This window comes from Gymnogyps californianus, chromosome 16, assembly GCF_018139145.2.
Source record: "Gymnogyps californianus isolate 813 chromosome 16, ASM1813914v2, whole genome shotgun sequence".
Lineage (NCBI taxonomy): Eukaryota > Metazoa > Chordata > Aves > Accipitriformes > Cathartidae > Gymnogyps > Gymnogyps californianus.
In genome coordinates this window covers 4,838,427-4,864,341 of record NC_059486.1, presented here as the reverse complement: position 1 = coordinate 4,864,341, position 25,915 = coordinate 4,838,427, and the positions used below count along the sequence as shown (strand labels likewise).

The following is a 25,915-nucleotide window of genomic DNA, read 5'->3' as shown; positions in this document are numbered from 1 at the left end:
CAGTCCTATTCCATCATTCATCCCTGCTCTGCAACCTTCCCCTTCCATGCAATAATAATTTTTGAAGATTAAATTTCGACTTTTATTAATGTTGCAATCTGGTTCACCGTATGAATGACTGTGCCAACACAAGGAGTGGTGGAAGGGACAGAACTGAACAAGGCAGAACTAATTCTTTTGGCAGCATATACTAGCTTAAAGAAATGTGAAGCTTTCAACCTTATTCCCCTGTAAGGCTCCTGTCCTGGACTGAGAAGCTTCATGGAAGATTCTTCCTTGCAATTGCCCCATGATCAGTAAGAATTTTTTAAGGAATAGCTTCCCCAGGGGAAAGAAAGGGTCAAGAAGAAAGTTCAGTTTCTGCACAGCCAGGTTCTTGATGTTTATCATTTCATCAGACCCTATACATGACTTCAGTGGAAAAAAAAAAGAAGAGCTTCAGTGACAGCTCTAGGTCACTCGGGCAAGATAAGCTCTCACGATGGTAAAAGTCCCATCACATACATCTTTCAAATGTTTCTCTGTGTAACTGTTCCTGTGACAAATGACCAATGCTCCATGAATTCATAGTTGTATATTGAGAAATGCATAGTGGAAAGTATATAGCTGAGCTGATTCTACCTGTTGCTGGTATAAAGTATAAAGTCACAACTTCTTTCATTATTTGTGGGCTGATGTATGCGTTATGCAGCAGCTCTTGTATAACTCTGCAACATCAGCTGTATGATGCAGGGTCAGAGAAAGAATTAGGGAAACTGCATGGAACTAACAGCCATCGGTGTGAAAACTTGGAACTACAAAAATGAGAGGGACACAGACAGATAGACTACATATATGCAAAACTACATACATGCCAGAGAAACGCAGGAGGGAGTAGAACTTTACACTCACAGATCACTGAGAATTGAGTCCCCATCAGCAAGGTGAAATGGTAGACGACTGCATTTTGAAGGCCATGGCTCTTCCTCTGCTGAATGTCTTCTTGTCTCAGGGCTAACATCAGGCATTTCAAATGTCACTTGCTTCTTCAGAGGTGGCAGAAAAGAACAAGGCTTATTTAATTTCTTGGAGAGAGCCTTCTGTTTCCACAGCATGGCACAACGATACACTGACTGGTGACAATTGTAGGCTGCCTGCCAACACAAAGAATAGTAGAGCATTTGATGGCTGAGGCAGGAAGCAACACCACACCACCCAGGGAGAAGAACACCGCAGAAAGGAACTGAGATTTCTGATGACCTTACAGCCATACCAGCTCTCTAAGCTAAATTAGCAGGTCCACTGTGGTAACATTTGGATAAGGAGAATTAACTGGGTACTTCTGCAATGAGGCAGGCTGCACATTAGCAAACAGAACAACTAGTATCTTGAAAACCCAGAAATGAGCTGCGAAAGCTGCCCAGGAGCAGGAAGAGAGCAATCAAAACAGGCATCCCTATCTTCCTTTCCACACACAGGGCTGGGCTGATACTCGAAGGCAGAAGCGACACAAGCCCCCATTTGAAGGTGTAAGTGGTGCTAAGGCTAAGACAGGATTAGACACAGCCTCTAATGCTTCATTCTAGTACAGAATTTAGAGACCAGACCCTAGCCACATGCAAAGGTTCCATCCAGCAATATTGTCTATGGTAGGAATTGGCCAGTTTTGAAATAGCTTCATTAAGAAAGGTTCCCAATTAGCAACACAAGTCTGAAGTGCTCTAGTCTCAGCTGAAGGAAAGGGCAGGGTGTTTTGCTTTGAACCACAGGCAAAAGTGTATGTCAGATCCAAACAAGAGCTGAGATGTAGGGCTCCAAGATACATACATACATACACACACACACACACACACACACAGAGTAGATCAGAGCAGACCAGTCCTGGATGTATCCAAGCAATCACTTGTCTCTTTCACCTTCAGCTGGCACTGGGCTTGGAGCTGTCCCCCCAACTGTTTCATGCCAGCGGTGTATCTCAAGACCCGGGTTACACCTTCTCTCAGAAGAGTCGTGTGGTAAACTCCTGTGGCTTTTTCAATGTGATCTTTCTTCTGCTGTTGCCCCTTGGCAAATTTGAGCCAAGCATCAAATACCTACAACATGAACAACAGATAGCTGCAAGTGTTATAAAGACAGGTTCCAGGCCAGGGACTCCCCCTGCAGACAGGAACACTTTCCCTTCCACTGGATAGTAATAGGCAGAGCTACAGCAAAAGCAGGACACTACCACAAGGACAAAGGGACAGGGATTTAAGTCAGCTGAGGCTGGATGGGGAAAAACGTGCAAATTTTTTAATCACATAAGAGGATTTAGGGACAGTTTTCCAGCATCCTAAAATATCATATAGCACCCCAAAGATGAAAGGAAACAGATATTCAACGTGCACTCTGCTGACTGCAGTCAAATCTGCAATGATCTGCACATCTGCAAATTCACTTGTCTGCCCCTGACCCCCACACACCCTTACCTTTCTCTGCAATGAAAGGGACCAGTGCCACAATGCTTGCACTGTCTTCCACTTTTCCCATCGCTGCTGCAACAGCTATCGGGGGAAAAAATTGCACAGCAACCAGGTTAGGAGTTTACATATCCCACACCAGAAACGCTAGCCAGAGCATCAACCAAACAGGAAGTGCTGGTAGAGCCATAGCAGAATAACCTACTCAGTTCACCCAGTATATGGCAAGGTGTCTCTTGTGCTAGTGGACCGAAAAATCCAGAAAATGTTTAAATAAATTTTTGTGGTCCTCATGTGTAAATGGAATATGAAGGAGAAGAAGGGATAAGGATCAGCAAGGACCTAGATACCTACCCAGGGGAGAATTCCTTACCTGTGCCTTCCAGCAAGAGAAGGAAGCAGAGCAAAGTCTACGAGTCATTAGCTGATCTCCCTGTCTCTGTAGTAGCTGTAAGGCAACCAAAACAGTGAGTCACTTGCAGACAAACCCCACTTATCCGAGCCAAATGCTACTAGAGCAGAACAGGTACCAAACAGCCTTTACCACCCTCCCTTTGTTCTGTTGGGGCCACCCTCAATATTTAAGTGCCCTACGGTATAACCCCATTTGCAAATATTTATGATCCCAGCAAGGACTTCATTAACAGTAAATGATCCCACACGTGGCAAGCCCAGCTTATCATCTCTTGTTAAATCTATTAGTTCTATCAAAGCTTCTTCAGGCAAAACACAGGCATGTTCCTTCCTCCTCAATGCACAAGGCTGTCATGCTCCTCCTCAGCCAAGACTACCATTCCCTTCACCAGGGGACATGGCCTGCTCCTCCACACCTGTAACTTCCCACCCTGGGTCACTGGCTGGGGAGGTTGCTGATCCTTCTCACCATTTTCCCAAGGCACCGCTGATGATATTTCTTCCATTTCACCAGGTACTTCTGGAGTAGGTGCTGCTGGTGGTGCTGTACTGCCCTGTGCTGCTGAGCCCTCAGCATCAGAGACTCCCTAGTTAATTCCTTCCAGTGAAGAAACAGGGTCTGTAAACGCACTGTTAGGAGAAGATAAATTAACTAATGTACCAAAAGGAGACTATTAATCTCAGAGTATCAAGTGATCAGCTACTCTTCTGGACTGTTTTAGCAATATTTAACACTGACAATACTCAGCACTGACAGTACCCAGCACTAGGAAGAAGGATTGTGAAACACTTCAGGTAACAGACAGTGAGCCGTGACTTGCAAGTCTTCCCTGCTGCCATTGACATTCTTTATAATCTTTAGGAAATCATTTGCCCTTTGTGCTTCAGAGTCCTCATGAACATGGCTGCTACCATGAAAATGCTTGCAGAGTTTGAGCGCCTTTCTGTATTAATTACTAGAGAAATACTGAAGCAGTAATTGATAAGATTACTTACACTGCCCTCCAAACAGACACGTCTGAACTTCTCAAAATTAGTAATGGAAAATTCCTTTGAGGAAGGAAGTGTTACCATCCCTTACACAGATAAGGAACCCACAGAGAAGCAAAAGTCACATAAGCAGCCTTCAACAGATCACTGGAGTCCCAAGTCATTCCCCATTCTGTGGGGACGTCCTTTGTAGGCTTAATAGACCATCCAGTCATTTCATCTGCACAGATGACACAAAAGACTGCCCTACTAAGCCATGTCTTTCCAAGGATCGTACACAGATAACTAAGTCTTTCGAGAGTTTAATATCTCCATCAGCTCACCTATATCCAAATGTTTTCTGGCCTCCATCACAGCTGTCACCTTCTGCTGACGGCAACACACTTGTAGCAAGGCAGTGTATCTCCACTGTAGCAACACCTAAAGATGTAATGCAAACAAGAGACAGGATACAGACTGACACTGCAATGTTCTTTGGAAGAGGAAGCAATGTACTCCACATTGCTGGCACCATAACCATTTCCACCTCATTTTTCACGTAAGGCTCAGCACGACAGTGCAAATTTCCTACAAATTAAATACAGCAGTATTTCAGAGGGTCCCCTTGGCGTTTTTCAAGGCATTCTTCTTTTCTGTCTGTCTGCTGCGCCCCGCCGCCCCTGGTAATACTACTATGCTGTATCATACTACTGGTTTTCCCTTTCTTCTAGGGAATGGAGAAAAAGAAATGAAGAAGAAAAACCATGAGCTCACTCAGAGACAAGTTGCAGAAATGCCTGTAAAAATAAGATGGGACTCCCACTTTTTAGACCTTTCTTAGTAGTGGCTCTTAGATAAAAGGTTTTGGTCCTTCTAATTGCATTACCTGACCCCTGCCTGAACTAGCATCTGTACTTAGACCTTTGTATCTGCTATACAGACCCTACCTTTGACAGGACTGCCCTTCTGTAGTGCTCATCTGCCCGAGTAGTTGCCTTGGCTTCACGTATAAGAGCAAGGACATTTTCTCTCCATGTACACAGAAGCTGTCTGAAGGCAAAATATATATATAAAAAAAAAATAAAAAAACCCAACAAAAACCATTAAGAATGATTCTCAGTTGTTCATTTGGCACCTTCGCACTTACAGGGGAACCAAAACCAGCTGCCTCTATAAACTCAGTCTTGCAAATCAACTTCTGCCCATTCAGGTCTCTGCTGAAGAGAAGGCAGTGCAAAAACAGAACACACCCTTAAATCTAGCATCTTAAGTTGAGTCAATCAGGCTCTGCAAGTGACTCAAGTTGTATAGCATTAAAACAAATGAGGTAGTTAAAACTAAAGCAACTACAACCAATACAAAGTGATATTATCTTTAATCGCCCTCCTCACTATAACGCAAGACAGCCTCTACATCTTCCAGGCTGCTTTAATATCATAGCAGTCAGAATCCATGCACTGCAGGGAAATATATATATTATATATATATTATCTCATGGGAGTAAACAGAGATAAAAAAAAAGTTAAAACAAAACAGATGGCAATCCAGGAAGAGGTTGACTTCTTTTAGCTAGATGACCTGCACAGAAATAGCAATGCACGGCGAAGTCAATTCCCAGCACCGAACACTAAAAACTTTACAAAGGTGGCAGTGAAAGAAAGAGTAATTTGACTGCAGTGCAGTCACTTCTGTCATATGCTGCACAAGGAAACATAGGCTTACCGCAATAGTAGTCTAGTGTGCTGTTTCTCCTTTTCAGCTACTTGGTATAGAATGCACTGTATGTTATGTTGGTAACTCTGCAAGAAAAGCAATGAAAGGTAAAATTTCCCTCAACCGCCAACATCTCTGAGGAGAGGAGACATCTAGAAACTCTTAGCAGCAGCTTAGGAGAGTAGTAGCGGCAGTAGAGTATAGGGGAAAAAAAAAAAAGAGGTTACAGCCACTGAAATTGAATGCTGCTTTTCCAAGATGAACAGTCATTACACACTAGTTAATGCTAGCTATTTTATACCCTTCACCAAAGCCACAAGATTACATTGGTTCTTTTGCTCCAAAAAGCAATGCTAGAGCATATACAACCCTACCTACAATAGCCTCCATTCTACCTTGCACACTTGGTGTGCAAGCGCCTAGAGTGAAACAGCATGGCAGCTCTTCAGTTCTCACTGAAACACTGAAGCACACACAGACAAGTCCCTCAAAGAAAAGGATGTTCCCTCCTACCTTCCAGGCTGCCAAGGTCTTGCCCAGTAATGTGTACTGATAGTGCTTGTCTGCTTGCACCAGCTTCCTCCATTTCTCACGCTGATGTCCCACGTACTATAAGGAGGGGGGGGGAAGGAAAAAAAAAAAAAAAAACCAACACCACCATATACACATGATGGAGGGAAAACAGGCAATGGCAGAGAGCAGAGGGAAAAGGACCATTCCCAGCCTCTGGGGAAACATCAATCCTTTATCTTGCTGTAACAGGTTTTCACTCAAACTGGTGCTGCGCTCTGCTATTCCTCCAAAAAGCCTAGCTGAGGCTTTTTTCCCTGCCCTTTTTAGGAATCTTCTTGAAGACTGATGCAATTCACTCAAGTTAACAGTTCTGGACCAACAGACTAACGTCTAAAATTTCTCATAGCTTCGAGACGTGCTGCAAGGCACATTTGGTACATCACATCATGGTAAGGAAAAGGCCCAGCATAAAAGTGAAGTGCCATCTGATAGGGCCTGCTATGACCAGTACACAACTACAGACCATACACTATGGCCTTACTGCAAACTTCTAACTTAAGTAAAGCTTTGAGAAGGACATACACAGTACTGGCTAGGGACAATTTCATCACACTAACTCTGGTTACATTCCCAGGTAAATCTCCTAAACTTTAGTCCCATTCTCACTATACCTAGACAAGTGAACAAGAAGTCAAAGAACTCCCTCTGCTCCCTACACAATTCCTGTTCTGCCCACACTGAACTGGTTTTATCCACCTGGAAAGGGAGGAGAGCTTAGGAAGGACTAGTATTTAAAATAAACAATTTAATTTCTAGCCATATGGGTACAAGCAATCTGAACATAACAAAAAGGATTCAAGCTCTTCCCCATCTGTTAACTCTCTCACCTCCCTCCACTTGTTCCAAGTCTGCTGCAGGCAGTTTGAACAGTGAAATCTTAAGGCTTGCATCTCCTTGAGCCTCCTATAAGAAAAATAATTCAATTATTTCTCCTACAATGCAATCCATGTTACTGAACCCCTCTAGCACAGACTTGAATCCACACTTGCTATTTTCAGTAAGTCATTTACTGAAACACAAACTAGTAGATTCCAAAGCACAAATAAGGAGTCAGAATCATTGTGAATTAAATGCTGCTTTGTCAGAAGTAGGCCACCAAATAATTCTCCCTTTTAAAAAAAATTTCTTACTCTCTTTTTCTCTCCTGAGTATTTTGCTTCCACAGACAGAAAGCCTTTAGCAGCAGCAGGTTACTGTAGTGATCTCTTGCACGAACCAAGCCCTCTCGCTCCTCCAGACATGCAGCTGTTCTTCTACACCAGAAGCACCAGAAACAACGCAATAGTTGCCTTTCAAAGTGAAGTACAGCCTATAATGGAAAGAAGGTGGCAATGAATTCATGACACAGGCCAGTTACAAACAACAGAAGACAATTCCTTAAATATGACATGCACAGAGCTGTCCAATGTTTGTTTTCCTCTTTTCATGTTGAACAGCAATGGACACGTCAAAGCCCCTTTGCTGCGAGTTTATGTGAACGTGTTCTACAGGTGCCTATACGCATGTGGATGGAGAAACTGTTACCAGAAAACAGCGGGCCAAAGACAGGAAAAATACAAGCTGATAAGTAGCAAGTGAAAGACTCCCAAGAACCGATAAGCTCCAGAAACCAGTCCTATTGAATTTGCAAGAACTGATAATCTCAGAACACCAAGAGTCAGCCATATCTGCACAAGGCCACCCACACATGCTACCATCAACTATGAGTTGTGTAACTCAGACCACATACAAGCGGCAGTGGCTGCTATATATAAAGACTACAGGTTTATATATACATCTTAGGAAATGAAGTACCCCTTAAGGGACTTTATGGACACCTACCCAGAAGCAACTAGTTTGTCAGTGCAACCCTGCACTTCTTAAATAGGTTGGGGTTGACTCTTTATTACTATTATTGCTTCAACCAGGTAACTATGAAACAGAGCGTGAGAGAGAGAGAGCACACACATATTTACTGGGTGAGGGAATAAGTGAATGAACTGTATGAATAGTTATCCTTTAATAACAACAGGTTGAGTCTATTATTAATAAACAGCTTAACGTAAAAAAGGTGATTAGTAAATATTGGTTGTAATCTGTTTCCCCTGACTTGATCCCCCACCAGGGAAAAGGGAATTTACAACACCCAAGTCCATCTCATGCTAACTCATGTTCACAGACAGTGACTAAGAAATCATCCCCTCTATTTCCTAAGCAAGGCCAGGTAAGAGAGTTACATTTACCCTCTTCTCTCCCATTCGGTATTCTTGCTGCTTGCAGGCGTTCAGCAGCCACGTGTCAAATACCTGTCTCATCAACATCCTCCTGCAAGCAAAAAGGGAGAATATCAGCACAGGAGAGAATTCCTTCAGAAAAGACATTGATTTTATGAACGTCAAAAGACCAATCCATCTACAACTTAAACAGTTACTTGATTTTTCAAATCATGCAAGCCTTCTTTGGAAATCAGGCAGCTATATGTCCTCATTACTCTCTGGGTTAAAAAACAGACCACTTGTCCCCTGAAATCTTACCCCGAATACATGAGACAAGATTAATGAATTTTCTGAAGTTATCAGAACTCCCTGCTTTCATTCAGATCATTCAAAAGATTGTTCTGACTTCTGACCAATTAATTTTATTTATAAACACACACAAAGATTATATAATAACCTTTTATTTCTTCTCCACTGTAAATATAGTCCACTCCCTCCTCCCTTGGAAATATTTTGAAAATCCTACTCTACTTTTTTTATTTAAAAAGAAAACAAACCAAACAAACATTGTAATAGGACTTGAAAAAAGTTAAAGAGCAGCGTGGTCTGATCTCAACACTGAAGGGATTCTACCAAAGCCTTCTTTTATGAACAAGGTCAGGTTAGTTGCCCTCATTATCAAAGCTTCTTTCTCTCTAGATGAAAATAATACTTGCTAGTCTGCCTCCTCCCTAGGGATGCACAAGAATCATTATCGAATAGTATCCCAAAAATACAACTAATATATATTCATGATTGAGCACTATACAACTCTCACAGAACAAGCATATGGTAGAAGCATCCTAGTCCAGAAGTCTGAGCTACAGCCTAGTGGAAATAGCACACAGTTCAAACTACATCAGTTATTTCCAGAACTGAGTCATGTGGGCATACTAATTAGATTGTCAGCAAGTCTCAGCTCTTCTCTAAAGAGGCCTGAAAGATATTTTGGATTCTTACCAGGTAATTTTTGGTAGGTAGCTGTTACAGCTCATTACAAGTTTATAGGCTGGTAAACAACATGAGTTAAGTAAGTCTTCCTGGAGGGTACTGGTAGTTGCCAGCAAGAGTGTCTTTGATCTGTAGACAGTCACAAATCTCAATTGATGGCTCTTCTGGGGTATCTCCTAGGTCTTACCACCAGACATGGCAATTGGGGCACTGACTTGTGAGACAGCACGTATGTGCATCTGAGACCAACAGGGAAGCTGAGTTCTGGCAAGCTGCCATGAAAGTTTTACTTAGGTCTGGTTGGAAAGCAGCCCCGGACCTCTGAACAAGGAACACACTTCTTATAATTTGTTCTTTTGTGTTCAGGAAGTAGGACTTCATTTATACTCTTTCTAAAAAGAAAAGATTGCACACAAAAACATTCCTGACACATGAAATCAAGGTATGGCTACAGAACCAATGAGAGCCCTCAAACCATCTGTTCATCCCTTCCCTGGTGAGAGAGGCATAAGTTACACTGCAGCAGTTGCATGCTGCAGCTCATCTTCACTAAGCTGAACCTCCTGAGTCTTTGAGCCTTTCCTCTCTCCTTATCTCCAGAGGGTACGCTAATGCACCACAGCTGCACTCTCACACCAGTTGGAAAAACTCTTTAATTGCTTGCAGAAATGCAGCTGCCCTCATTATTCAGCCTGCCCTGCAAACCTATTTGTGAATCTCCCCAAAAGGAAGCCAATATCCAAGGCAAAACAGACTTTGTGCAGCTTGCTTTTCAACTGTGAAGCCAGGCTTCTGATGACAGAAAGGTATGAATCTAGAACACAGGCTGTGACCATCCTCTGCCAATGAAAGGTGCAAGGGCCCAAGTCTACTAGGAAAGAAGATTCAATGTTAAAACGCAATTTTTTCTCTCAGCTTACCCAGGAAAAAGTGTCCCAGGAGGGGACTCATTGTAAGAGCATATTTCCAAACATCCTTTTCCAAGGAAAGCAAACTTTTTTTTGTTAGTATTCTAATACAGAAAATTGGAAATAGGTTTTAATAGCATCATAAATTATAACTCTACCTGGAAAGTCAGCACTGAATCCATGGGTAAGAATACAAGCCCAGGCAAGGCCTTTAAGGTATCTCAGAAAAGGCAAATACTCTTTTTTTTTTCCTCTCTCAATCAATATTCCCCCACCCCGTTTCCACAGTGAACAAGTACACACTCTTGTAACTCCTGTGTATGTCTGTGCCTCCATAATATGCCACTAAAAGTAGTAGTAAGATATCATTGCTCTGAGACAAAGGCTAGTGGTTGAATTTTAAGAGGTGATGAGAACCCATAGCATCCATTTACTTTAACAGAAAACAGAAATGCCAAGCACCTCTAAAAAAGAAAGATTCTCAGTAATTTCACTCAATTTCACATTGTAAACTTAAATTAGAATAACTCCAGCAGTTGTAATGGATTTATTTTGGCACAACTGCAGTTGTGAAACATAACGAGTATCATCATTTTGAGTCCAGGTTCTTCTCCTATGAGTTCCACACTGGTCTTGGAGGCAAAATTAAAGCTTGCAGGCACATCTTGTTTGTTTCACATTGAATGCAACTGCACATACTGCAACTGACTGTAAGATACGTAACCAGATTAATATTTCTTATTTCTTCAGTGACCTCTGAGCAAAAACAAAGTGATCCTGATGCCAAGCCATCAGGCAATTTGACAGATTTGTGCAATAATTATGCCCTGAAAATAAAACAAGAATCAACTATAACTCAGTACCAAGTATATCAGTCACTCTTGTAGTATTAGCCTCTCTTAATCAAGAAAATTGTAATACTTAAAGCAAACTCTGCTGGGAGGATTAAAAGAAATTAGATAGAAATTTTATTGAGTGGAAGATACTGATTAGGCCACAAGGTAGTTCTCTGAGCTGTAGTAAAATCAAATAGCTTTTTGAATGCAGGCTGTGCTAAGCTGATAAAGAACATCACACATAAGCTTGCATCGCAGAATGAAGCTTCCCTTCCTTCCCTTATTACCCTGCATCTAATTTAAACCAAGCAACTCTTATGTGGCTCGTTGCACTAATACACTAACATGGTGACACCTCAACAGGTTTCATTTGTTTGAGAGCAACACCATAATATTGTGGTTGAAGCGTTTTCAGTTTCAACTCTAGCCCCAGGATCTCAGCACTGTAGAGTACAGCATGCTGTACTGAGTAGCACAGACCTGTCTTGTGGGGATCTCATTCTCTCCTGCTAAGCTTCACCCCAAAAAAATCAAGAAAGTTCTAAGGCAACAAAGTTTAGAGTATTTGCACGTCCTGCAATTTCTGAACCAACTGAAAGCAGCATTAAGAACCAATAGACAGAGGAAGTATAAGAATCAAATATATACCCTTTCAACTTCGTCATAACAAACACGTACTCCCCACTAAACTCCACGAGTCAAATTTAAAAGCCTTCTGACTGCTTTGTTAATGTTGACTTATTCCTAGGACTAAATAGATTTAACTTCTACAAAAAAGCCTTACCTTCACTCTTAGAGTACCTCTAGCAGCAGAGGTAGCATACATGAGCCATCAACTCCCCCTACTCCTCCCCAAAGTAAAGCAGCAGTAAGCATTTTGAGCTTTGTACGTGCTCATGCTGCAACCTACTGCTCTTACCAGTAAAACATCCAGCTCTTAAATCTGAACAAGCCTCAGAGCTAGGCTTAATCAATCTCCCGCTTACATTTCACAGAGAAGCAGGAGATGTAAATTGTCCATTACTCATAGAAAATATAAGAGCAATTGGCATCAGGATGGTCATGCCCCCAAAGGTACTACCAGATTTTTCAAGATAACCAAAGGCCCACAAATCCCACATTTATACAAATTTATATTAATATTTCTCTGTGTACCTATAACGGGCATGAGCCACTGACGTTAAGGCCTGCTGCTGTTCTTCCTCCCTCTGTTCCAAACGGGACTTCCAACAGTTCCAGAACTTCTGCAGCACCTGAAACAAACCAACAAAGACATGAAAAAAACATAGATACCAAGGGAGGAGAAGAATGCAAAGAAAGAAATTATTAAATGTCCTACTGAAACTGCATGCTGCAATGGTTGCCTCCTGCACTGCTTCATATACCAAACTTGTTTTATAACCTAGTATGAATTTTTCTGGTAAAAGTCACCATAAACACAGGAAAACAGAAAACCAAAATAACATATCCAAGACTGACAGTTGACTTACACAGGAGATTTTCTGTGGCTATTAGTATTTAGGAACAAAGCCACTGATTTAATAAAAAAGTATTTTGTAGATGAAAGTGGAAGCCAATAGGACAGCTCAAGAAAAACTAACACAAGAACAACAACAACAAAAGTCAAACTCACTGTAACTTGATGTTGACGATATGACAGATTTTTTCTCATTTGCTGAAGACGAGCATTCATGACATTCTGCCAAAGACCCTTAAACCCAAGTTTCTGTATCAACAAGAAATGTACACAACTTTCATGTAATCCAAATCAGCAAGCACTGATAAGTTTAGAACTGGCTGCTCTTTATAGACAACCTTATGTTTGATGCTACTCCTTGCAATAGCTAAGACTTATGAACTTGTCATCAAAGCCATGCATCAGTTTCCTCTCACAAACTGTCACTTCTCCAGCTAAACTGAAATTCCCTTTTACTTCCCCAGGGTTTTATTGTGAGACATCTAACTCCTTATTCAGCTACCAGCATCACTACCCAAGTCCTTTCCCAATCTATCTCCTCTTTCAGTTCAAGACTCATAACTTGCTCCTTATCAAAAATAGAAAAGATCCACTTCCCTTTTAGGTGTCCTCTGCACAAGGTCTTTTGGTCTACAATCCCACAATACCTTGATTCAAGGATGAACATGGTAAATAGCATTATGAGAGCATCCTGCCTTAAAGTGCTCCTATAGTCACTAATGTTTTCAATCTATCATCCAAACAGGTTTATTGCCATTCTTTTGATGATCGGTACTGATCCACACTTGAAAATAATTCCGTTCCAAAAAAGCTGTAGGCTTGCTTGTGCCCACCTTTCAGACAGCCTTCAAGGATTTCTTTCTTCAAGGACACTTACTCAACTACCTGCATATGCAATAAGCTATCTTTGCACTTATGTGTCAAGAAGCATGTGTGCTTTACTACAGAGGGAAAAAATAATTCTTGTAGCAAAACAGTGTAAGCAGACAGAAACATTTGGGGTAGAGGTGGGAAAAAAAAAAAAATCAGGGAAAATCCAGGGGAAAATGCAATCTCATGTTGAAATGGCCAGGGAGGATGGTAGCCCAATACCATCAAGATTAATCTACTACTTCACCAGTTTCCCAATTGGAAGAATAACTATTTTGGAGACCAGCACAGTTTCCCCATTTGGATTCAACTGCCAGATTCCAGAATAGTTGGAATTTAGAAACCTGATGCCAAATCCAAACTCACCATGGCAGAAAATGGTGCATCCCCCACTTAACACCCACACACCACTTAGTATTAAAGGCACACTGCCAGTCAGAAGTATTCAAATTCTCTCCACAGCCTCTTCCACCTGACACATAACAGTGCTCTTACCAACAGATGATGCTCGTAGTGTTTTTCAGCGAGCTCACACTGTCGAGTCTCTTCCACACACAGTACAACATCTGTCACTGAGTTAAGTTATCTTTTACACAGAAACATCCATGCTGATATATACACAGCCTTCTCCCACAGAGGGGCACTAGATCTCCATCTAAATTTGCTTCAATATTTGAATTTCCAGCACTGTTACCTGCGCAAGTTTTGATTACAGTCAAGTTTTTAGATTTTGCTGGCTTATCACAATACATTTCTGATTCACTGTTAAGTAAGGAATTCCTCCCCAGCCTTAAATTATCTTCTGCAGGCTCTTAGCTGTCAACAGGCTAACATACTGTAATTGCAACAGTTTTATTAATTGTTAGTATGGCCTTACATACGTCCTTCTAATGATAAAATGTTTGTTGTCACCCACGCTACTGCACAACATTCCTGCTTATTAACCAGATCTTTCCCCCGCAGGAATGCTTTTAACCTGTCCCTGCTAGGGACTAAATACAGATTGGATACAATGCTTCCAGTGTGCAAAGACTCTCCATAAGGCAATCCTTGCTGCTAGTTTTTCAATGTCCTTTCGGTGAGCATGCATTTTTCTCCTGCACTCCCATGACAGCCACCAATCAGAGAAACATTGCCGGACTATCCTGCTTTGGTGATGCTCTTGGGCCAGCTCTAGAAAACAAACACACAAATTACTCATGACTTGTTCCATCCTGGGCTCATTTATATCAGATGAGGCCATGACATTTAAGCGACCGGTCCTGAAGTGACAGAAGCTCTAACACTGAAAAATGGTGGTAAGAATTCACAGTAACACTCAGCTATGGACTATATTCTTCTTATTGATCACAAAGGCAGTTTTAAAGCAGTAACATACTGTACTGACTTAAGAAGGGGAAGTTAAGATACTGTGTCACTCGTTCAACATACACAAGCTTGCTTACATTTCAGCATACTCCTATTACTAGTTCCCAGATATCCAAGCTGGATTCTTTTCCACTACCACCAATTAAGAGGCAATTCACACCAATGTCTGAACTTGCTCCAGTGACTTCAAGGGAAGAAACAAAAGAACTGGTGTAATAATCTTTACCATCCTGTATGAGTTGTGATTTGTCCTATTACCAAGAAAATCCACACACAGATTGACTGATAATAGTCCTGAATACATCCTTCTCAGATATCTCAGTCAGAATATAATGTGCAATGTGCAAGTTTTCGTCAAGGGAACTGTAAAGCATTTTCTTTTAAATCACATGGAAAGCAGGTGATCTTCCTGACAGTTCAAGTATATAACCTTAGCTAGCCAGGCCCATAACATTGTACAGTCCAAGTTGCATCTCATCATCTGTTGTGCAAGCAGAAATATTGCGGCCTCTCCCAGAACAGAAAAACACATCACTGTGCCCTAAGCAAAGGGGCTGAGCCCTGTTCTGTCCTAACTCACCATTTTCACTCACCATTCTGAAGTTTCTTTGCTCTGTGGAGGTTTGAGTATCCCAGCCATGCCTCCATGCATCTCTTCAATTCCCAGTGACGATGGTGAGTTACTGCCCTAGTCTCCTTCTGCTTGTCATTCTGGCTGTATAAATACAGCTCTCGCCACTGCAACCAAGCCTGACAGAACAATTGAGGAGGGAGGGCAGTAAGGGGAAAAAAATGGACAAGATTAGGGAATTAGAACAAAGACGACGAGAGGAAGAACACACAGGCAATAGGAAATTCCATGTAAGATCTAAAGGTGAAAGCCATGAGCAATGAGGTTCCTCCCCACAAGTGGGAAAAAAACCCCAACAAAAACAAACAAATGCCAAAGGAATGTTAGCATAGAAAAGGTCAAAGAATGTCAATATCAAACTTCTTTTTTCCTTTTTTTTGATACTTTCGCACTTTTTCCATTAAAAGGCCAAAATAATACTTTTTGGACAACAGGCTTTGTTTCAGACAGAGTATTTTCATATAAAAGAGAATCACATCTTGAGATATGATAAGATTTCCCAAGTCACAAGTTTGTCTCCTTAGTAGAATACTGGCCTCAAACAGGCAGTGTTGCCATCTTACAGCACATGCCAAATTAAATACCACCACCTGTTTTTAATGAAATGGACAAAAAGCCACAGCTCCAGTGAAAGAAAAAAAAACACACTGTTTTCACTTCAGCTAAGATGAACAATTTACTGAAGGAGCTGACCACCTCTCAAGAATATGAAATGCTGGACTGTATTTTCTTACTCCAAAATTGAGTTAAACATGCTCACAGAAATTCATTAGGACATAAGAAATGTCTTACAAAGAGGCAAGGTGCTGTCAAACAGCTGACCAGTGCTATCTTACCTCCTAACAGGATAGCGGATTGGACCTCTGTGGAGTTTGGCATTCTAGAAAGCTGGATGCAACTATCCTTCATGCCCTGCTCAAAATGCCACAGCTGCAAACTCACACCCCTGTTTTCTTTTACCTCTTATTTACCTGTGGCTAGTTCTCTGGTGGAGAGAACTCTGATACTTTCACTATCATCAAGCATTGTATAAGACAGTAATAATTCCTTCGGACAGTCTGCTTCCTAGCAGACATGGATCCAGTTTGCTTTGCCTAGACTTCTTGTAAAGAAATTTTTCTTGTAAAAAAATTGTTTTCACCTTCTTCATAGAATCACAGAATATCTCAAGTTGGAACGGACCCATATGGATCATCGAGTCCAACTCCCTGCTCCTCGCAGGACTACCTAAAACTAAACCATATGACTAAGAGTGTCGTCCAGACGCTCCTTGAACTCGGACAGGCTTGGTGCTGTGACCACTTCCCTGGGGAGCCTGTTCCAGGGACCGACCACCCTCTCAGTGAAGAGCCTTTTCCTAATGCCCAATCTGAACTTCCTCTGACACAGCTTCATTCCATTTCCTCATCTCCTGATATGTTCTTCCATCACAAATACTGCAATTTGCAAAGCAAATGAGTATAAGGCCTATTTTTTATTAATCTGCAACATTAGTCACACGTACATGCAACTTAAACATTAGAAATGGTAGTAGCTGAAGCTCCTGGCACTTACTCGAAATTGCAGGCTCTGGGCCCAATGCTGCAGAGCCAAAATATTCATTTTATGTCCAGTGCAGTTCTGGTAGTGTTGTCTTCTCCACACTGCCCACGATATGCTGCCAAAACAATGTTACAGACATGTTCAAACGCAGGTTCCAAAGTTTGGTGCAAGAAATCACCTTCCTCTCACTGGAAAAAGGTATGAAGGACAACCTTTTAAATTCACAGTCTATGGGCATACCAGAAGAATTCAGACACACACCCCAAAAAGAAAAAAAAAAATTGAACGTGGAACAAAGTCACTGCAGGAAAAGATAATAGAACACAGGTAAAAACCATGGCCTTATGGTCAGTGCCTCTCTGCCTGTTTCCACTCCATTCTTACCGCAAACAGTTTCTTTCCCTGAATGCCAGTGCCACAGACTGCATCCCATGTTTTGTCCTTTGAACATCAACATAAACCAGCCAGCGCCGCCAGGTCCCGAGCAATTTTTGCTTCTTTGCTGTGCACAACAAAAAAATTACAGCATCTTAAGTTCATGCAAGAATCTGGCATTTTTTAAACCACTCCGTAACACCACTTGTCCCTGACCTCCAGTCCTCTCAACCCGCAGTGACACCTCGTGGGAAACCCTGAAACAGCCACCAGAGCCGCAGCCGTGACCATCCACCCTGGCTGAGGGTGTCACACTGACAAGAATCACTGAAACGCTGACAGCATCATGCCACTTGTTCAGAGCAGCGTGAATTATCAGACAATGGCATTGCTTTGTCTTCAGTGCTTACAGGGTATATAATTGTATAACAATATTCAGCGTAACAACCTTATTGGGTAAGAATTACAGGATTTTCTTTAGTTCATTTAAAAAAAAAAGTTCATCAGGTTCATCAGTAGCTTTTCAAGAGTTATTCTCTATTACAAGCAGAGAAATCAACCAGAAACAAGTCAAGTTTATTTAGCAGGCTGGTCACACAGCTAAAAACAGAAGTGGTGTCACAAATTCCAGGTTACCACTTTATGCAGTGCACTGCACTTTCTCCTCACAACAGTCTGGCTTGTCAGAATTGACACTATTGAAGCAAAGTTATTAGAAAAAACATCACTGATTTTATGCCACTTCACACTTCCACAAAAAAAAAAATCACCACTTTTTTTTTTTTTTAAGATTTCCTTGTGATCTGGTGAATCAAGTATTAACCTACCTTAAAACAGGTCACTTTTCTATCTTTTTGACTAAGTAACACACAGCTGCTTCTGTAAGTACTCTGGCCTCACTCAGTAAGAAAGGAAATCTAGATAGCCTATCAGTTTGTTTCCAAAGGTGCCAGTCTATATAATATTCTGAGGCTACATTCAAATGCAAAGAGACCAGTTAACTTATTTTGCACATCAGCATAGAACAAAACCACAGTATCATCTTTAAAAGAGGGTCATCCTCCCCTTCAGGGAAACAGATATTCCCTGAAACCAAAGGAAGTTGCAATCAACATAGGCAACTTCATCAGTAGGACAAATCCATTGCAGAACAAAGAATCTACAAAATAAGACAAGGGGCACTTCAAAAGCTTGGGCTTCTTTTCAATTGCATGACAAGCTGGAAGGAATAGTGAATACAGATAAAATATGTGCAGTTAATACCACAGGGAATTATTATCTGATTTCTATAGCCACAGTTGATAGAGAATTCCAATAACATATTCTATCAAAAAATATCTTTTTGAACACACATTGTGATAAAGTAAAAACAAACAAAAAACAACAAAAAACAACCAAACCACCCCCCCAAAAAACAAACAACGCAATCCAGAGCAGATGGAGAGGCCCTTAAGCTTATTCACTGGCATCCCTAAATAACTATATAGCTACACAGTAGTGCATCAAATGGAACCCCACTGCCAGCTTTAGACAGACAACCATCTGTACCTAAAAGCATTACACTTCCATAGGGTGGGGGAGGTCAGTGTGCAAACATGTACAAGGGACAGAGAATCTGTGTAAATATTTCCCTTGGAAACTCCCATCTCAATATGTTCCAAAATAAAGGTAGTTACCATCACTTTACTTACCATGAGACTCTGCAACATGATATTTGTTCCTCTTTCCTTGTTGCTGGCATACATAGGCTCTCCAAGCCTTGAATATCAAATTATGGAGTAAATGCCTGAAAAACGAAAGCAGCACCATTCAGTGAAATAGCTACCAATGCCTAGAAGTAGAATTCTTTCAAGTTCAGTTGCACTCTAAAGATATGTTGGATAGGAAATTTTGACTTCATGCTAAAACAACAGCAACAAAAAAAAAAAGAGGGGAAGAAAAATATGAAAATAAGCAATGAAGACATTGCTCTTGGCCTAGAGGTACTGTTGATGTAACTTGCTTACTGGTATTAATAACTCCTTCAGAACCTCAGGAAAATTTCTCATACTGCTATATACACACAATAATAGGAAGTCATTTCACAAACCTGTAATGGCTGTCTGCTCTAAAGCTGAGCTTCCTTTCTCTGCAAACAGTCCACCACTCCTTCCACTCTCCAAAAGTTTTTTGAAGAATCTTCTGGTCATAAAAGCATCTAAACAGGTGAAAGATTTGGACATGGGAAACTTCATACAGGTTTCCAGGTTGACCACAAATCAGTTTTAATGTAGATCATCCTACCTCTTTTCCAGTCTTGTCTGATTAGCCTAACAGCATCTAATTGCATTTAAAAAACACTACCCTACTGTGACATTTTATTCCAAGACTCCGAAGTATGACAAGAAGCAATCAGCTTACTGACTGTAAATACTTCACATAAAGTCAAGGAAGGAAAGACAGATGTTGTCAACTGTCAAATATCAGAGTGCCAGTTGACTTCAGACCTACAAATAACTCGCATCTTTTATCCTCAGTTCTGTGTCTTACTCAAACAACCAGCACAGTTGACAATGATACGTGTATTTTCCTTGCTAATTTTGTTCTTTGTTATTTTAACACAAAATATTTTATGTATAAATACAAAAGCTACTTCAGATTTTCTAATGTTTTGATATTTCCATTGTGTTCTTTGAAACAGCATGCTGATCTTAAGTCATCCCAAATTCAAAATCTTCCCAAAGAACACTTAAATAGGCTTAAGAACTCCTTCAGCTAGTTGTGCATCATCTATGCTAAAAACGAAGCTGTTCATCTGCTCATGTACCTTCTCCTTCCAATGGATGCTAAGCCATGCACAAAAAGGATTCACAAGTCACATATGACCTTCAAATTCTTTAACCTCAGTAGAACAATCTCTGCTTTTATACCCAGATTTAATTAACACATACCTGACCAGGTAAGCAGTGATGCTACATTTCAACTGAATTGTGAACAACTAAAAATTCAAATATAGGAGGGTCTGCATGAGGGAATTAGGATTTTGATCACCTAACTAAAAATAATGGTCATAATCTACTATCTCAAGCATTTTTTTTTTTTATTTTAAAATATTCTCTCAAACATTTTTCCATGTGGTCAAGATGACCTGGGCAGCAGCCTAAGAACCGGAAAGTCTGATTGACTGGAGTGCAAATACTTCCAAAAAATGTTTCATCTCTTTGTATTTGTGACGGAGAGAAGGAAAATACAAGGACCCGTGAAAACATACAAGCTAACAAACAAAAAGCACACAAGCCCAGACTCACAACCTTTGATCACAATTATCCCACTAGCTTAATGAAATTGGTCATGTCTGTAAAAACAGGATTAGGCCCAGAATATCTAGAGGTCCCTCAGTGAAACACATATGAATCCTCCCAAAAGTTGCAATTCATAGCTACCTACCCCAAGCCAAGTTGCTAAGTCATTCCAAGCACTCAAGCAGAAAAGAAAAAAAAAAGAAAAAAGAAATGAGCTATATGTTATTTTTCTGGACTTGGTGCATTAACAGAACGTTGCAAATAAAAGCTATGGAGAACAGGGGACACTCAAAAGGCAATTAATTATTGCTTATGTTCCTTGCTGAACTTTATAAAATGTATTTCCACCCATCTTCCTAAAAAAAATAAAATAATCATTGTCCTGAATTTACACACAGCCAAAGTAGTGCAAATTCAGCATACGGGATAGCAAGAATGGTAAGGTTCACAGGAGAACTTCTGTTTACCAACTAAGGCAGACAGAGTCAGAATATATTTGATACAGTACCATGAAATTGGGTAACTAAGGGACTGATCTTATTCCGACTGTAACAAAGGCAGGTCTTTCCACTGGGAACTGCTTCAGTTCCCAAGGGTGTGGTCAAACAAGAATGAACATGCAAATTAAAGCAAAACAAGAAAAGAGTATCAAAGTGTTGGTTTTCAGTAGCTGACAGAACACTAACAACAGAAACGAATTATCTGCCACAGGTATTTCAAAGTCAGACAGATACAAAGCGTATATAGATATACATTAAGAATAATAGTGCAAACAGTAAAATGAACTGAATTTCAAGATCTATCTCTAGTTATAACTTTGAAAAATCATTAAATTTAAAGCAGGTATCACAATCATACCCCATCATTTATATGCACATACAGTTCAACTTCATCAAGACAACCACAATTCCTATGAATTTAGTTAGTAAAGTTTAACCATGATTATTAAAAACAAACAAAAAGCAGGAGCAAGAAGGGTATTCAAAGGAAAACTCCAAGTGATCTCAAAAGACATCCAAATATTTTCTTGGCAGCCAGTACTCTCTTAGCCCAATGGTACAGCACTAAACCACAACACAAAAAAAAAAAAAGAAAAACCCACAAAAAAACCCTCACCCTTGATTTCTGTAATTTTATCTACCTGGCTTTGGAAGGGAGAACTTGTCCAAATGTCTTTTTTGCCCACAGATAGTAGAATTTCCTTGCTATATATCTGGAATATAAGGAAAGGTTAGTTGCCTTTGTACTCTTCCTCTGTTAATTCCCAGGCAGCAGTAAAAATAGGAACTTTTATGCTAGTTTCAGTAATAAAACTAAGGGTCTGGTTTTCAGAGATCAATGCATATACAAAATATTTACACCCTGAAATTAGTACCTTTAACAGGACTATTCACCAAGCATAAATAGAGGTCCAAGCATCACTGCAAGACTTGAATTGGGATATACTTCTTTAGGAAACCTAGGCAGCTGAAATGTCTTCCAAGCAGCCCACTTACACCCAGTGATACTAATGAGCAGGCTGCTGATTAACTGGGGAGCCTCTTTGTGATTGAGAAGCAGTAACATCACTGTTTCCCTGAAATCAACCAGCTGAGTCAGTCTCATTTCCAGAATACTTGAGCCAATCTAACATTTACCCCTGCCAGAAACCAGCAGATCTTCCTTCTTCCTACCTCCCCCACAGCAGTTCCGCTTCTCATCAAGCTTCTCCTAGTTCCAGTTCAACTCACTCATCTGTGATTGTAATAATATCACTCTTTTGCCCCCTTTTTTTTCAAATGGATTTAAAAGTTAATTGGCTCACAGAGGGCCCCAATAAGCACAAAAGACATTACAAGGTAATTAATTAAAGCGCACAGCCATGAACAGGGCCTCCCTCTTTCAGCAAGTCTGAGTTGCTAGATCAGCTGCACTTGTGCAACAAATATTAGGCTTTTAATCTCTAAATAATTGCCATCCCACCTGTGTCAAGATTCCTTCAACAAAAAAAAAAGAAGTAAAGAAACACAAGAGGAGGGCAAAACTAAATCATTACACCTGGCAGTCCCCACCAAAGCATATTGTTAAATAGCCATTTTTTAATTTTACATAAGAAAATAAAAAAATGCGTGAAATCTGACTGTGCCAATGCATGTCCTCAAGTTACCACAAGACATCTTCAGAACTGTCTGGCATGCCTGTGAACAAAAACCTTTGCCTTAGCCTGCACTTGTACTACTAAAACCAGACTTCTTTAGGTCTGATCCATCCAGTGAAAATTATGTTTTTTACTTATCACCTGATTTGGAATTCTTTTAACCTTCTTCTTTGATGCCAGGTATACCCAACTTGATCCAGATTGTCATGATCTCTGTCCTGAGATTGATGTCCGGCAGACTGGGGAGCAACAGGTTGCCCAGTTGCATGCATTTGATGCCTGCATAGTTGTTGGATTTCATGCGTTGTCAGAGATTTTGAACTTACAAGGAAAGAAGAAATATTTTGTGTAAAACTACATCAACTGCAAAGAAGTGGCATTATTTCATTCAATAAATTAATCTATAACAAAGGTACACAATCACCTATAGAAGTTGACAGCTACAAAATGTTAAAACATATTTATTGTCTCTTTATCAGGCATTTTTCGCTACCTGGAATTTTAAAGTTGTTTCCCCAAGACAAGCTGGAAGACACATTTCAGTGCAATCATGTCACAGACAATTCCTTTCTCCTCTAAAGTTGAAATGAAAAAAACACTGAAATGCATTTGCACTTCCCCTCCCATATATGTGTGTGCATACAGTGTGCCTTCACAGAGAAGATCTGAATGGTTTTTTCTGCCTTTTATTCTCAAACATATCAAGGTATTCTCTCTGTTGTTGAAAAATTCTCTTGAGAACTAGGGAACTGAAGTGAGAATTTCCCATTTTAACATGAAATGCACTTACATATACAGTTCTTTTACAAGGAACTCTTTCCTAGTTTTGCTCATATTTTAACTAAGTGTGTTTCTTCTTTAAAAAAACTAAAAATCCCTGCCCGGTTTTACATATTCATCATTAAAAAGCAGAATTAGGCATATTTTTCCATCATACAGTTTACTTTCACATGTAGTTCTAATCTGAAAAATAACAAGTATGTTTTTACGAATTCTAAGTATTTTGTCTCAGTAATTTTCTGAAAACAAGAATGATAAAAAAAATCTAACCAGATAAAACTTGCTGAACCAGTTGTATTGAAGCTTCTTTCCCAAAACAAATACTGCCACCACCCTGAAAATTTGCACATTAGAACCACAAACACATTCTTGAACTCCATAACAGGCAACAGAAGAGGATAGTCTCATGTCTCACTCTAATAATCACCTGAACTGAGCTAGGAAAAACACGGCTGCAGCCAGAAAAAAAATGTTGGTTCTACAAAGTTTTTGGAACAATCCATCCGACTAAGTTTCAGGAGTTCAGCTGAATAACTGCTCACAGTATTAACAACAAATCATTGGGGGAGGGGGGGAACCCAACAACAAAACCCAAACACACAACAAAATCTCATAGGAGGAAATACAGTATTTTTGGCTTGTTCTAGCAAGCTGCAAGGAGCTAAAACAAAGCTTATGAAAGAAAACAAGACCTATATTTTGTGAGAGAGAGAGAAATTCTTGTTCTCCTATAAAATATTATTTCAATGTTTTCTGAAAGAGGTGGGCCCTGTCTGGCAGACAAAAGAATTCTGTTCATGTCAAGATGTGCAGTTAAGGCAACTGTATGCACTTTTGAAGAAGAGAGTTTCAGGCACTTTTAAAATTATGCAAAACATTTTTCAGCACAAGTTCCTATACACATCTATTAGGCCCAATTCCCTTTAAAACCTTCTAATCTGCTCCAAAGGTAAACCTGGTCTGACCATATGCAATGACAATGTAACACAAAGTAGCGAAAAAAATCAAGCTCGGGTACAACATGTAAAAGTTTTGTATTAAAGTCTAAGGCATGTGAATACTTAATGATTTTCCAACATATGTAAGATTATTCCTAAATTTGAAACGCTGTATGTGCTACACATATGTAGTGATGACAGCCCATGTCCATGAGAATTTATGGCAAGTAACCACAAAAATTAAGAGTCGAAGAAGGATCATTTCTCCCTTGTAAAGTTAGAAAATAAAAGCATGGGAAGAATAAGAGAACTGACACCACAAAATAAATCTGTGGCTGGGCCAACAACTATATTCAAATATCTTATGTTCCAGTCTAATACCTCAAGCTCAAGAACATCACTTTTATATTTGAATATCATGATAATGTAAACCCACATAAAGTTGTGTTTCATGATGGGTTTGGGGGTGGTGTGTTTGTTTGTTGTTTCTTCTGTTTTTAAGAGGAACACTTTCTGGTTAATAATGTTCCATAAAGACCAATAAGCCCTCATATGAGAGTAACTCAACTTTCTTCTGTCCCGTGGAATGCCTAAGATGTCATAATTAAAAAAACCCTAAATTACAGCTGAGGTCTTTAACAAGGTAGCATCTTATTATTGCTTACCTGCTTCTGGATTTCTCCATTTTGCTATAGTTCCAAGTCTGCAGTAAACAAATGTGCTCTCTGGACTGCGATGTTGTATATTAGCTTTAGACAAAGCATAAGCTGGTTCCTGTTATTTGTGATGAATCCATCAAATGGATCTACGCTAAATGCAGTCTGTATCTTAACAATGACAGGAATTCCACTCACTCGACCTGCATACAATAGCATAATGCAATTCTAGATGTTTAACATGAAAAGCATCTATCTGCACCCTCACAGCCTTGCTGACCGGGACGATACTGTACTGACACAATCTATTGGTAATAAAGTCACAACCATTTGAATCCTAAGGCGGCAACTGTGCCTACCTAGATAAAGCTGTGCTAGAAAGATGCTATAAAAAGGAGATGACCCTAAGTTATGTTCCCCTATTTGGAAATAAATTAATAATCAAGGGTGACAAAATCAGTACCTAATCAAACCTTTTTTTTTTAAACTGCTAAGCTTCTCTCCTTTCACAAGCACACAGAAATGAAGAAAACAATGAATTCCACCCAGCTCCAGCAAGAAATTCTGTATGCACAGAACCTTCTACCTGCCAAAGGTCTCAGGGACAGCAAGACTCTGTGAAAGCACCTGGACTTATGACCAGCAACCTCCTTGTAAGCACGAGATCCACAGTGGGCATTTCTATAAGCAAAGTTTAAGGTGTGACAGAAAAAAAACCCAGAAACTTACTGCAGTCAATCTGAATTTGCCTGCACGAAATTCCTTTCGGCAGAGGAGAATAATGATCTGAATGCTTTTTGTGCTTATGGACAAACACTCAAGAA

General features: G+C 40.2%; 1 protein-coding gene across 1 annotated transcript in view; it reads right to left on the bottom strand.

Annotated features, from left to right (window-relative positions):
• Nucleotides 1-25,177, bottom strand: part of SFI1 (SFI1 centrin binding protein) — a gene marked incomplete at its 5' end in the record, with an annotated part of 29,872 nt that extends 4,695 nt beyond the window's left edge. The window contains 23 exons of the mRNA XM_050906882.1: nucleotides 893-1,025; nucleotides 1,896-2,072; nucleotides 2,448-2,522; nucleotides 2,812-2,886; nucleotides 3,322-3,482; nucleotides 4,166-4,262; nucleotides 4,769-4,871; nucleotides 5,544-5,620; nucleotides 6,048-6,143; nucleotides 6,935-7,010; nucleotides 7,238-7,416; nucleotides 8,330-8,411; nucleotides 12,192-12,289; nucleotides 12,670-12,762; nucleotides 13,879-13,949; nucleotides 14,395-14,556; nucleotides 15,345-15,501; nucleotides 16,937-17,039; nucleotides 17,309-17,426; nucleotides 18,991-19,085; nucleotides 19,389-19,496; nucleotides 21,722-21,793; nucleotides 25,101-25,177. Of these exons, the coding sequence (XP_050762839.1) occupies nucleotides 893-1,025; nucleotides 1,896-2,072; nucleotides 2,448-2,522; nucleotides 2,812-2,886; nucleotides 3,322-3,482; nucleotides 4,166-4,262; nucleotides 4,769-4,871; nucleotides 5,544-5,620; nucleotides 6,048-6,143; nucleotides 6,935-7,010; nucleotides 7,238-7,416; nucleotides 8,330-8,411; nucleotides 12,192-12,289; nucleotides 12,670-12,762; nucleotides 13,879-13,949; nucleotides 14,395-14,556; nucleotides 15,345-15,501; nucleotides 16,937-17,039; nucleotides 17,309-17,426; nucleotides 18,991-19,085; nucleotides 19,389-19,496; nucleotides 21,722-21,793; nucleotides 25,101-25,177 (2,485 nt within the window). The remainder of the gene's footprint in view (nucleotides 1-892; nucleotides 1,026-1,895; nucleotides 2,073-2,447; nucleotides 2,523-2,811; nucleotides 2,887-3,321; nucleotides 3,483-4,165; nucleotides 4,263-4,768; nucleotides 4,872-5,543; nucleotides 5,621-6,047; nucleotides 6,144-6,934; nucleotides 7,011-7,237; nucleotides 7,417-8,329; nucleotides 8,412-12,191; nucleotides 12,290-12,669; nucleotides 12,763-13,878; nucleotides 13,950-14,394; nucleotides 14,557-15,344; nucleotides 15,502-16,936; nucleotides 17,040-17,308; nucleotides 17,427-18,990; nucleotides 19,086-19,388; nucleotides 19,497-21,721; nucleotides 21,794-25,100) is intronic.
• Between the last annotated feature and the right edge of the window lie 738 nt (nucleotides 25,178-25,915).